Source organism: Simochromis diagramma, unplaced genomic scaffold (genome assembly GCF_900408965.1).
Source record: "Simochromis diagramma unplaced genomic scaffold, fSimDia1.1 OVJJ01000596.1, whole genome shotgun sequence".
Classification (NCBI taxonomy): Eukaryota; Metazoa; Chordata; class Actinopteri; order Cichliformes; family Cichlidae; genus Simochromis; species Simochromis diagramma.
In genome coordinates, this window is record NW_024387245.1 from 8,159,810 (window position 1) to 8,172,562 (window position 12,753).

Sequence of the window (12,753 nt, forward strand, 5' to 3'; positions counted from 1 at the left end):
CAGAGGTTCACAGTTAAAACACCTTAATCTGACAATAAATGTGTACAGGACTGTGCAAAAGTCTTGAGCCACCCTTGTTTTATGTTTGTTTGTTTGTTGTTTTTAATTTTCCTTCCAAGAAGCCAGATTTTGTCTTTGATCGATTGATTTTGTCTTCGGACACTGGCTGCTTTTCCCCCTCATTTTCAGACGAGTCCTTGTATCGCAGCACTTTCAAGGAATGTTTTTTGTTTGTTAAGCCACTTAACACTGACCTCTGAATCACTCAAGCATAAAAAAGGCACCTAACTCAAAGAACCAGTGTTGTCTCTACACATGACAATTTAGGAATCTTCAGGCACTTTGTTACCAGCAGCCTGTTACAAAAAGCACTTCATCTTCAGTTCGAGCTGAGAAAAATGCCAAAGACGAGGTACTTTTCTTGGTGTGCAACCTTTGAACGAATCTGAGGAAACTGAACAAGCAAGAAGTGACAGGCCTCAAAGCTACACACATAAAAATAAAAAAATAAAGTCACACTATCTACAGCAGATGAACAGTATCTGAAAGCCACGTCCTTAAGAAATAGGAAAAAAATCCAGCAAAGAACAGTTTGTGGAAGAGCTTTGGAATATCCTTCCAGAAACCTGGGGAATTGTTCCTGAAGAAAGTTAAAAGAAACTTGAAGAAAGCTTGCCTAATCTGTTTTACTAGAATATATTAAAACATGAGTGCCTCAAGACTTTTGCACAGTACTTTAAATAGAATTCTAGGAGCAGTAAATGTACACTAAAGGTCAACCTTTTGGTTATGCTTCACTGTCTACTTCGTGAACTTCTTATTAAAAGCTAAATTCTTAACCCATCTGCTTCCTCTGGACTGCGTAGCTGTTTGTTGTGCTGCCACTCAGTGTATCAGATTGTTTCAAACGTTACTAAAATCCTGGTCAGTACTTTAAAAAGTACATCAAGTATCCTCTAAACCACTAGAAAGAACAGTCAAAGTAGCAAACAGTGAAACTCCACAGTTGAAAGAACTGTAGAAAAGTATTCATGAGGAAAAACCCTGAGCTGATATTTTTTAAAGAGCTTTTGAAGTTTCGCACAGTCTCAGCCCTGGTGTTGTGCATCACTAACGAAACATAAAGATAACACAGACATTAGGGGAATAATATGCAGCCAGGTGGAAAATTATTTCCCTTTTATTTTTTAGTGCATAAAAATACGATTTTTTTTAGTCTAAAGAATGAAAGTAGAAATCTTCTTATTGTCCCTGAAACAGATGGGTGGGCCTCCATTCACAACACTTTCCAGTCGGTTCCCTCGCACCGCTTCTCTGAGCAAAATGAAAACAGGCTGAATTAATTCTTCCTACACGAGTAGACCAGCTTTATTCACACAGTCCTCTAAACTCAGAGTGAAGAACACGGCTTAGAGTTTCACTTGCTTTGACTAGAGTTCAATATGTGCCTCTGGGTCAGTTTCAACAGGTTCTTAAAAAGAATCCAAAAAAAAACGCAAGAAAATATCGACAACACAACAAGGGGGAAAAAAAAGACTAAAGCTGAATGGACATTGTTGCTGGAGAAGTCCCAAACTATCTCAGAACAAGGAGATAAATGTTCCCCTCGAATGAATCCAGGTCAGCTAAATCAACCCAAATATGCAGATTCATTAGCATTTGCCTGGTAAGCTACTATAATGGAGGCCCCCTACACTACTGTATAAAAGAATAATCTGATTATGTTAAGCAGCGACGACTACAAGCATGGTTAGTTCTCTGATCGCATAAATAAAGCTTTAGATTTGCACGAGCATTGCCAACATATTATCGCTCTTTCTGGGTTTGATATTTGTTAAAGAGGAGACCACAGTATTCTGCAATGGGGTGGGAGAGGTCGGGCAAAATTTAGTCTGCTTGACACATTTTTTTCCTCAAGTAGAAATTTCTCTCCTCTTCTTCCACTCTTAACTAATTTTCACTACGAGACCACCAAACAGAAAAAAAGCTTGTATACAAACGAGCGCTGCATCGTCTCCCTGACTCTCTGACAGCATCAATGGAGAACTGGGAATAGATGACAGACGCAAGATTGATGAGCCGAAGGCCAAAGGGTGCATCCCCCTCGACATCTTCAGGAAGCGCTTTGACTTGGTTTTCCTCTGCTCCCACAAAACCCTGTGACAGCTGATACAAAGTTTTTAAACCGTGCACCCACAAACCTCAATGACACAACTGACACCACGCCTTCACATGTCTCAATTCAGGATGTTGAGACTGGGCGCAAGCCGAGCCAGTGCCCCGAAACATGCCCTTGGTGACACAGCGGTCTGGAGAACGGACGGAGAGGAAATGGAAATGTCAGGGTTTTTAAATTGATGAGTGGACTTGAATGAGGATGGGGCTAAAGTGTCATTTTGAAGACTCTTCAAGCCAGAGCAAACGCTTTAGTAGCCCTACTTCAGGAACTCAGCTAATGGTAAACATACTGACCCCACTCCTCTGTGACACCCGATTTTCTCAGTTTGAACTACTGTTGGAACGTCTTGTCAAGATCTCTCTCCCCGTTTGGTAACAGTAATGAATTCAGGAACTTTGAAACAAATACTTCCTATGGCTGCACTCTCAGATTACACTATATGGACAAAAGTACTGGGCCAAATGGCTTAATCTTTGAATTTAGACATTTTCAGTCCCACTCCCACTGGTGTATAAAAAAAGAATAATCATACACTTAGCCATGCAGTCTACCTTTACAAACATTTGTGAAAGAAAAGGTAGTTGTCAAGAGCTCAACAGACTTGAGCGCGATACTGTAATGGGATGCCATCATCGCAACAAGTCAGTTTGCAAAATTTCTTCCCTTCTAGTTATTACACAATCAACTGTTATTACACAATCAACTGTCTGTGGAAGAATTTCAAAAGCCATGAATTGTCAGATTGTGCAAAAGATACAGAATGAGGTTTGCCAAGTGTGTAAAAACTGCCCGTGCTCTGTTAGACTCAATAACTCCTTTGCCATTAACATTGGAAAAAAAAACTGTGCACTGGGATCTTCATGCAATGGCTTTCTATGGCTGAGCAGCTCCTGTAGGTGTGATGTGGCCCAGTAGCTTTTTTTTCTCCCCCCACATAGTGCATGTGTCATAAAAGTTTAAACTGGCAAGAAGTTCAACGAGTAAAAAGTTCAAGCCAAACCCAAAGTTGTATTTTAAGTATCTCAGATGTCTATGGCATGCCTTATCAGCTTTGGTTCCCATTCATAAAAGTACACAGTAACTCTGCAGTCATGCAAGTGGCTTTTGGTGAGTCATCAAACAAAGTTTATTAGGTTACACACAGGTTTGGCACAAAGCTACTCTGAATAGCTCCTTTCCACATGCTAACATATTTCCCAAAGTAAAAAATGCTTATTTCGAGCAATTTGGTATGTTTTTCTGCTAACATTTGCAATTACCACAAAGTGCAGCAGATGGAAGTGTTATTAGTTTTGAAGTATGTGATAAATCCAACTGGTGGGCAAAAAGGTAAAAATGAAGGGATCATTAAATTGGCAACTGTTCATCCTGAAAAGGAAACAAAATTTATTGTCAGTTCATCCCACAGTTGTTGAAACAATTTCCTCAAACCCACAAATGTCACCCTGGAGGGAAGGTCTGGCCATTATTTAAGTCATCAGGATTCATCTTCTGAACTTCATCGAATTGTGCACAAACTCCCACAAGCAAAGACCAGTATTATCCCCTGTTTTATTCAGGTGGCTGGAGGAAACTAGAAAACATTTAATAATAAATATCCAATAAAGAAGTCAAATTGCAGAGTGGTGTGCCCTTAAATATCTTTACTCACAAGGCTGCAACATTTAGCACATTTCTGGTGCCACTGTGGTTTTTACTGTAAGCAGCCATTAAGCATATAACCAGCTTGCATCCTCACTCCCCTGAGACTGACATGATTACACACATGGGGCCTAGACACAGATAAGCAAAGCGCATAAATAGACACCACACTGTCAATGTGCATGTGTCAACCTCGTGCACATGCACACTGTGCAGCTACCATTACTGTCCATCTATAAACATCCCAAGTTTCTGACAAGGCTGTCAGCAAACACCACCACAGGTGGGGGATGGAAGGAAAATGGTAGCAACAGAAGGAGAGAGGGAAAAATGGCTTTGCTAAGAGAGAGAGAGCAAATTCACACAGTGGTTGTAGAAAGGGAAGAGAACAGATGCGAAGAGCAAGGAAAAATGAGTAGGAGGAATCTCCTTATGGAAAACAAGACAGGAACAGTTACATAAAGAAAGAGGATAGTATGGTTTGAGGGCTTAAGGAACAATGCTTTTTTTTTTTTTTTTATCTTGCTGTCCCCATTTTCCTTAAAGACCAGAGGCACCAGATGGAGATGCAATTCCCAATGAAGAGCTTACACTCAGCGCACTTCTGTCTGTATCTGAGTGTGTTTGAGCCACTGTGCTTCTCTTTGTCCTTCCTATGTGATGTAATATATTCAACCCTGATGCAACTCTTTTAAGAGGGAAAAGAAAATAGGTGAAATTCCTGTTTACTCAATATACACAGAGTGAACAGAACATAGACTCTAGACTTTAGCGCACACACACACACACACACACACACAAAACAGTGTGTTGTAAAGGATTATGCAGGCTTGAATTTAACCAGGAAAAAAAAAAAATGCCTCCAAGCACCAGGGAGCAAATCTGGCTTTAGAACCTTTCCTCATCCCAGAGCATCCTGGTACAAAAGGAAAATCCAGCAACTGAAACATGTTCGTGTCTGAGGATACTAGAGCAAATGTACAGATGGATAATCAGCTTCTGACTCAAGCAGAAAATCTGATTGGAAAACACAGATCAGAGCTCTTCGATTAAACAAATGCCAGAAAATTATAAATAATCCAAAAAACACCAAATATTCTTCGTGTTTCTCACGTTTCCAGAGGCCAGCTTGACTTTGGGGATACCAAGTGGAATGCACACATCTGCAGGAATGTCCACTGGTATCCAGCTATGTGTAAATGTTTGCTCATGAGTGAACTAAGAAAAAAAAAAGTGTGTGTGTGTGTGTTGGAGAGAAAATAAGTGGCCATCTTCTTCTGCCTTTGTGTGAATCTTAAGTAGACCCATGTTGAGGGAGGCTTTGTTCGCCGTCACCATCGGGGGGCACGTCCTCCAACTTTTCCCCTCACTTCCTTTCAACATAACATTTATCATTCATCCCAGTCAAACAATCATCCTACAACACGGGCGAGCATCTAGCACACAATAAACTACCCTCCCACCACCACCACTTTCTGGTTGCTGGGATACCTTTCATCCAGCTTGTCAATATCATCATCTCTTACTTAGAAACTCCCCGTTCCTCGCTACAATTGATTCCGTGCAGCAGAGGCTTAATAAAAACTCTGCCACGTCTTGTTTTCAAAATAAAGTTTCCAAGAATATCTTCTCTTCTTTATACCGCATCCAAATCATTATAAAAACGTCTGGCTCGGCAAAAATTGCAATGCATCCTTGAGGGAACCTTCTAATTTGCAAGGGAAATTCCCTTCTGGGCAAATATAGGATTATTTGGATTTACTAAACTCAATGCATATTTTACGCTGACATTACAGAGTGCCAGTGTTAACCAGGGAAGACACCCGAAGGCCTGCTTCATATAAAGACAGCGTGATTCACCAGATCCACCCCTCCCTTTTCCTGTTGCACTTTCAAAAGGGTTAACAGGTGCATTAGCAATAAGTGGAGAGATGCTGGAGTTGCTGACCCACAGCTAACAACATAATCTTATCAACTGTACTCTGTGCATATAACCCTCTGTCGCTTTATAAAACAGAAAGAGAAATTGGTAAACTCGAGCACATAATAGTTTGGGCCTTGTTTGACCTATTTTATGCAGTTTTTGTGCGCATCCCTTTCAGCTGACTGACCCTGCACCACTTATTCCGCCTATAATGATTGCTGACAGCAGATTATTTTTCCTACTGCACCCAAATTCTCCATAGATCTCTGCAGATCAAATCCAACAAACACTGGAGTGAGAAGCAAAGGCCAAGTGGACAAAAGAGACAAAAAGGAGACAGACAAGTATAGATAGAGACCTGCAAAATGAAAAGGGGGAAGGGAAACAAAATGAAGAACACAAAGAATAAGCAAAAGAAGAGGCAGCATGAAAAAGGTTGAAAACCCTTTAAACGACTGTGTTTTGTGAGAGAAATAAAGAGCTGCTAGCAGCAACAGCAACATACCAGCACAGCGAACGAGAATGCAAATCAGCCCCCGATGCAAATGACATACATCTACAGGAGCCAAGCAGACTGTCTTTTTACCAACACTGCTTACCGTAAACCACATCAAACATCTCTCTGCGCTATCTGAACCCATTCCTCCTTGAATTCTGCACGGTTAACACACTTACAGGAATGCCTACAAGCTGGTGCAAAGCAAAATAACCACAAGACCAAGCATCATCTGGTTACTTCTCACTCAAACAAAATGCCTGATTACTGTGAGCTCTTTGCACGCCTACACATGAACGTGCTCTCCAGAGAAATAACAATAAGTCACTTACTTGTCCGTCATCACGTCGGCTAGCGAATACTGATTCATTAAATCTTCTTTTCACGTTCCTTCACACAGCTGAAACGGTTGAGCGAGACGCCCGGGGCTAAGGTCGCAGTACACGTCTACAAGAGAGGTTAAAAAACAACAACATTGGGTTAGAGTAAATCATCGGAAATGAGAAAAACAATCGGGTACCTGCTTTCACTCTTCTGCATGTAAATAATAGCAGAACACGCGTCACAACGGGACTGAAAAAATAAAGCCAATGCCAAAAAAAACTGCAGTTCCTCAAATGACCACTTGGGGGGGGGGGACTCCAAGCAAGTTGATCCTTGTAGACTCCCAAGATAAAATATTTGACCTTACACCAGAAATAGACATGTTTATAAAAATGCTGTTTTGGTCTATCGTAATCATTTCACACCCACAACAAACATACTATAGTTGATTTTCTTTTTATATTTATTTTAAATTGGCATGCCGACATGGGCAAGATAACTTGCTGCATGAGAAGGTGATTTTAGTGAACTTGAATCCGGCACTGTTGTTCATTTGTTGATGCCAGAGGTCAGAGGAGAACTGCCAGATTGCTTCAAGCTGATAGGAAGTCAGCAGTACCTCATGAGTACTACTGATTACAATCAAGGCATGCAGACGAATGTCTCTAAATGCACAATCCAATAAACCTTTAAGCAGATGAGCTACAGCAGCAGAAGATCACACTGTTTGCACAGGCTCATCAAATTTGCACAACAGAATATTGGCTAAGCATCACCTGGTGTTTGTGATGATCAAAGTTTATGCTGTAGTTGTTTTTTTTCCTGGCCTTAACTCTAGTTTCCACTTTGTATTTATATAGGCATTAAATAACAGCTAGCTTAACACTTTGACTTGGTTTGGTCACTTATCTCAATAAAAAACAAAACAAAACTGACAACTGCTAACCTTTATAATAGTAATTCAGTAACAGTAATTCAATGGGTGACACCATATATAGTCACCATTTCAGAAATGTATTCAAATGTAAGATGTGTTTTAACAGTCAATTTAAAAAAAAGAACTGCCATCCATTTCAGATGTAGCAAAATTATGTAATTTAAAGACACAGCTATGCATTTTTGACCAATGACATCTTCAGAATATTAACAGGCATCTCAGTTTCCCTTGGGTGAAAAAGTTCAGCACATCTTTGGCTCCAAAAGACAAAAATTTTGTAGAGAAAAAATTTTTTAAACCCCAAAAACCATCTTACATGTAGTCCGTGCTGGGGAACATCTGATTTTTGCAGACACACTTGACTTGCTCACAATTAGCCAAGCAAGGCCTGGTCTGTTCAGCTTTACTGTTTCCATAGCTACCAAAGCAGCCAACCAGCCAGCTAGCTAGCATAAATAGAGTGCACCAAGGAGCCCACCGGGTAGTGAACAGACACTATGAATCAGTGGGGCTGATTATAATCCAGGATCAAAGGATGAATAATTCATCAATCATCCTTATGAAAAGGTCAAAAGATAATTATCAACAAGGTGTTAAAAAATACCATACATCTGACAAATCTATTGAAAAAAATGTTTAGATAATGCCCCTCTAATGATGCACATTTACATATGCACATAAATCATAAATCAGCAGATTAACTTTGCTGCCAGGATTCTGAATCTGAAAGTTTAATAAGCTGATCAGATGAGGCGTATCCTGTCTGTGTCCCGCTGGCTGATGCTCCATCTCCAAACCTGGCATCAGCTCCTCAGCTTATCTGACCTTAAAAGATTATGATAGCAGCACATCAGATTTATAGATTATACTCAGTTATGTGTTAACGTGACACAGATTACAACCTGCAGGAGTGGGACTTAGCTCCTGTAAGCAGATAAACATAAAATACTAATTCATATGCAGCTAAATGTGCATGAGGGGGAGTGAAGGTAAGGTCTCTGCCCCACCCAATCCAATCGTAAATCAGCCTCAAGCCCAGAGGCACCAGTAGCAGCCAGTCAGTGAATGGACAGTGGCTTTTCCTGCTCCTTTTATCTATGCAAACAGCTACTCTTCACCTCCATCCTGAACTCTAAACTTTACATCTGCCATCCATCTTTTTTCCCTCTCTGATGCATTGATTTCCTTCATCACTCATACAGATGTTCACTGAACTTCAGTCCATCTTGTGCATTGTCTGTATACAACCAAGTAATTGATGGTAATCGATTTAGAGGCCATTTCCTCTGCTCCCTCAGATGCTGTTGTTATTGTTGTTGAAATTATTTCCAAAAAGGATAAATAGACTCCAGAACAAACAGAGTTGTCGCTGATAATTCTGAACTCATCCATGACACCAGGATAAATCTAACGTCAGCTTTCCTTCCTTTGGACTTTTCCAAATATGCAAGAGGCCACAGTTTTGCACAATGTGGCAGACACTCAAGTATGAAACTACCTCGTGCCCACTGTGGTGCTGGACCCATTTGGTGTTTTCCTGCAAAAGCGAGGAGTTCCTTACCCAGAGCCCCAAATTAAACCGCCTTCTCCTCCTCGTGCAAACAATGATGCAGTGCCTCGATCCTGGCTCGGTAACTGTGCTGCTAGATGTAAGCAGCTAGTGGTGAGGGAAATAAATAAAAACATACATAAGTGACACGAATGCCAAAAGACCGGTGGTTTCCACACATGCAAAGCAGAAAGAGGACCTGCTCAGAGCTAGAAGAACGACACGCTTTGAAGTGAAGGGAGAAGACGTGTGATCCACCTGCAGTCTAAACAAATTAACATTAAATTGAGCAAATTAAAACCCAGCATTGTTTCTACAAGGATTTCATACCCAGATAAGGAGACCAACTTGTGGCAAGCTCCAGGAAAATTTAAATATCCAACCTGGGGGGGGGGAGATTTATGAACAGCTTGTAAGAAGACGAACACTTTCCACGTCTGCCAATAAACACCGATTTCCATAAATAAGATACTGTCCTTTTCTGTTTCTCCATTAATTCACACAGCCAGAGTGAACAGCCAAAAAGCAAATAAGGTAATGTGGAAACTCCCTTGCTGCATGCCCCAGCACACCCAGCACATTGAATTATTTACCTCACATATGAGATTTGGGTAAAAATAGCATGCACCATTTTGGACACTCTCTCCACCCTACAGAGCAAGCTTTGACAGGCATCTTCTATTGCCAAAACAATAAATAAATAAAGAAAAATTCTGTTGATATCTATCATTGTTAGGTGGCAGCATACAGCAGGAGCTGTGTGCGACGTGAATCTTACCATAATCTGAGTGGGAAGATCCTGCAGGTACAGAAGCTCTTCCAACGTGGCTCAGTCACACTGTTATTACTGGTACAGTCGTGAAAGGTTTGCATGACAGATGTTAAAAAAAATAAATAAAATCTGGTCATCCAGCACAACTAGCCTGTCACCTCCTCCCTCTCTGCTCACCAGTCAAGAGCAACCTGTCTCTCTCTCTCCATCTAGCATGATCAACACTGAAGGTGAAGAAAAAAAAGGGAACGCAAGATGCTGCAAAGGCTGGAGAGACAGGGCTCGCATTCAAGACCTATTTCACTTTGGCACATGCCAGTGACAGGCTGTCTCCATCTGAGCGTAAAGCGAAACTGCTCGTATTCCCTTTCCTCCCTGTCGCAGCAGTCAAACACTGCTCACCGGCGGAGAGCGAGAGCCCCGAGATCGCGCCTCTGGAAAGCCTCAGTGCACACAATCGCTGAGGAGGGGGAGGGGGACAATTTGTGGGGGGCGGTGGGTAAGGGGAGAGAAGATGGGGGAAGGGGAGGTTAGGGTAGTGACTGTGTGTGCATCTGTGGGAGTGTGTCTATTGTTGACGAGTGTTGAGGAGCCCCTTTTTTTTTTTCTTCCCCCACTTCTCTAAGGAGTGAATGGGGACTGCAGGTTCAGCCGGTGCACTCCTTTATTCAGCCCCGGGCGACAAAAACTCCACACGTAGGTTAACAGCAAAGACAGTTTGCATCCTGGGGACATAAATAAGAGGAGCTGGGACTTCTTCCTGTTTATCCAGTCAGTGAACTATCAAACGTTGAGTGACGTCAGGCTGACAAAAGAAAAACTATCCTCTTTAAACAAACCCAGCTGAGCATTTGACAAAAGAACGACTACTTTATCTCAGATGAAAGATGCCCTCCTCCTGTCAGCTGTGTCACACCGTGATATTCTCCGCAGCGACAGAATGTACTGTATGTAGGCGTCGTCTCCCAACTCCATTACCTCCCAGCGCCCTGCTCTCAGGAACACAACGCTGGGAACCTTTTCAAAACATCAAACAAGCTGTCGATAGCATGACAGCGCCGGATCACTAAGCTTCCTGCTCTCTCAGCAATATCAGTCATAGCTGCGGGGGCCAGCACCTTGGGAATCTTCACAGCTTTCCTGTATACAGTTTCATTATCGCGATTACTGTTGTCACACTTTCTAACTTGCAGCTAAACTCTCTTGCAATCTTCAATAGCGGCGAATGAAAACCATTACAGCAGCCAAACCCTGAAGGGTGTGGACGATTATTGGAATATTTTCTCAGAACGTGCTTAACAAAAGACACAGAACTCGGTTTCACACCCAGTGTTTGCCTTCGCTGACTCAAAACCACCATTCAATGGTGACACGATCTCTGGAATGCAGCAGTGCATTATGCATGGCCAGTACCATGCATGCAGACATAAAAGTGCCTACACATGCCACTGTCTGCTGCTGATGTGGAACCAGATGCTACTCTGCAGCCAGAAGGAAATTATTCCAGCCTGAGGGATACTAGGGTGTGCCACGGAGGGGGGGTTGGGTGTTTCCAAAGGAAGAGGGGGGGAGGCCGCCACAGATGTCCATTTCATCGAACACACCTCAACATCAGAGGAGCACAAGCTGGCCACTGACCCCTAGCCTTTAACTCCAGCAAGACCAAAACAATGAGCCATACATCACACACGTCCCCCATATTTCCTTGAATGGCGACGTATGAACGCCAAACGCCACGCAGGTGTGGACTGAGCTTTAAAGAAGGAAGAATCATGTTTACGCTCTCGTCTGCCTTAAGAAAACTGTATTGTTAATGAGAAGGAGAGAACAATGAGGATTATGCATCAAAGACAAAACACCTTTTTACGGTGACTCCCCCAACCTCCCAAAGCAGGAGGGGGAAGGTGCCACTGCCCAGATCAATTGCAGGTATTCTTTTGTGCCTTTTTAGGGAGAAGAGCTGGTAGACAAGTGAAAGGAAAAATAATAAAGGCTTAATTGCTCAGGCCACCTTAAAAGCCATTAAGACTTTATTCAATTCATACTAAATACAGTGCAGGTATGCCAAGGAAGGTGGCACGTCTAAAAGTGTTGTCTTTAAGGTGGCTGAATAGTTGTGTTTGCATGTGAACACAAACACAGTGTGTGTGTGTCTCTGTGTTTGTGCTTACTGCAAGCTTCCTATGCAAAAATGCTGGACCTGCTCCAGCAAGGACCAATTTCAATACTTTTTGTCAAATTCCTCTGCAAAACAGCGAGAGCTCGTTCTGAAAACCCAAACAGGGCATCCAACTAAATAAGGCCTGACATCCATAACAAGTGACATTTCTGCAGAAAGTTCAGAATTAAAACAAAACTTTGATTCAGCCAAGCGCTTCCTGACTCAATGTCCGATTTCCCAACCAGCTTTAAATTGATTATTGACTTTCCTAAAGGACTCTAAAGATAGGTTTGCGTGTTTGTGTGCAGTTAGCATTAACAAGCAACGGTGTCCTGTGTGATTTCACTTAGCGCATGCGAATCCTGTGCTTTCAATTAGAGAGACATGACCTAATCACTCATCCTAATCTGGTACGGGGAGATAAACAAGAGTTGTTTTTTTTAAATGACTGTAACCAGACTGCTTTTAGACTAAACACTAACTCTGCAACATTAACCTTTCTTTCCAGCAGATGTTCCAAACCCAGAAAGAAACACTGGCAACCTTTAAAAAAAAAAAAAAAAAAAAAAAAAAGCACAACTAAAACCTCTAATCCAAGGGAAAGTCAGAGTGACAGACAGAAATGTCTGACCCGCTCAGCAGCAGGCAGCCAGTGGTTTAATGATTTGTCTACTGCTGGTGAATGATCACACAGCAATATCCTGTTCTGGCTAGTTCTGTGAACCCCCCCTGAAGGCCCTGGCTGACATGATTCTGGCGTGCTTTGGTGC

At 42.0% G+C, this 12,753-nt stretch overlaps 1 protein-coding gene across 8 annotated transcripts in view; it reads right to left on the reverse strand.

Annotated features, from left to right (window-relative positions):
- The window catches only part of sema4d (sema domain, immunoglobulin domain (Ig), transmembrane domain (TM) and short cytoplasmic domain, (semaphorin) 4D), a 40,621-nt gene that overhangs the window by 26,059 nt on the left and 1,809 nt on the right, over positions 1-12,753 (reverse strand). For 6 of the 8 annotated variants that reach the window (XR_005699127.1, XM_040053314.1, XM_040053319.1 and 3 more), the window contains exon 2: positions 6,573-6,687. The exons of 1 other annotated variant lie outside the window; for it this stretch is intronic. Coding sequence is in view for 5 of the 7 variants with exons in the window: in XM_040053314.1 (XP_039909248.1) it covers positions 6,573-6,610 (38 nt within the window). In the remaining 2 variants the exon portion in view is untranslated. Of the gene's footprint in view, positions 1-6,572; positions 6,688-9,828; positions 12,531-12,753 lie in introns of those variants that run through there. One more of the 8 variants, XM_040053315.1, reaches the window with a different exon arrangement.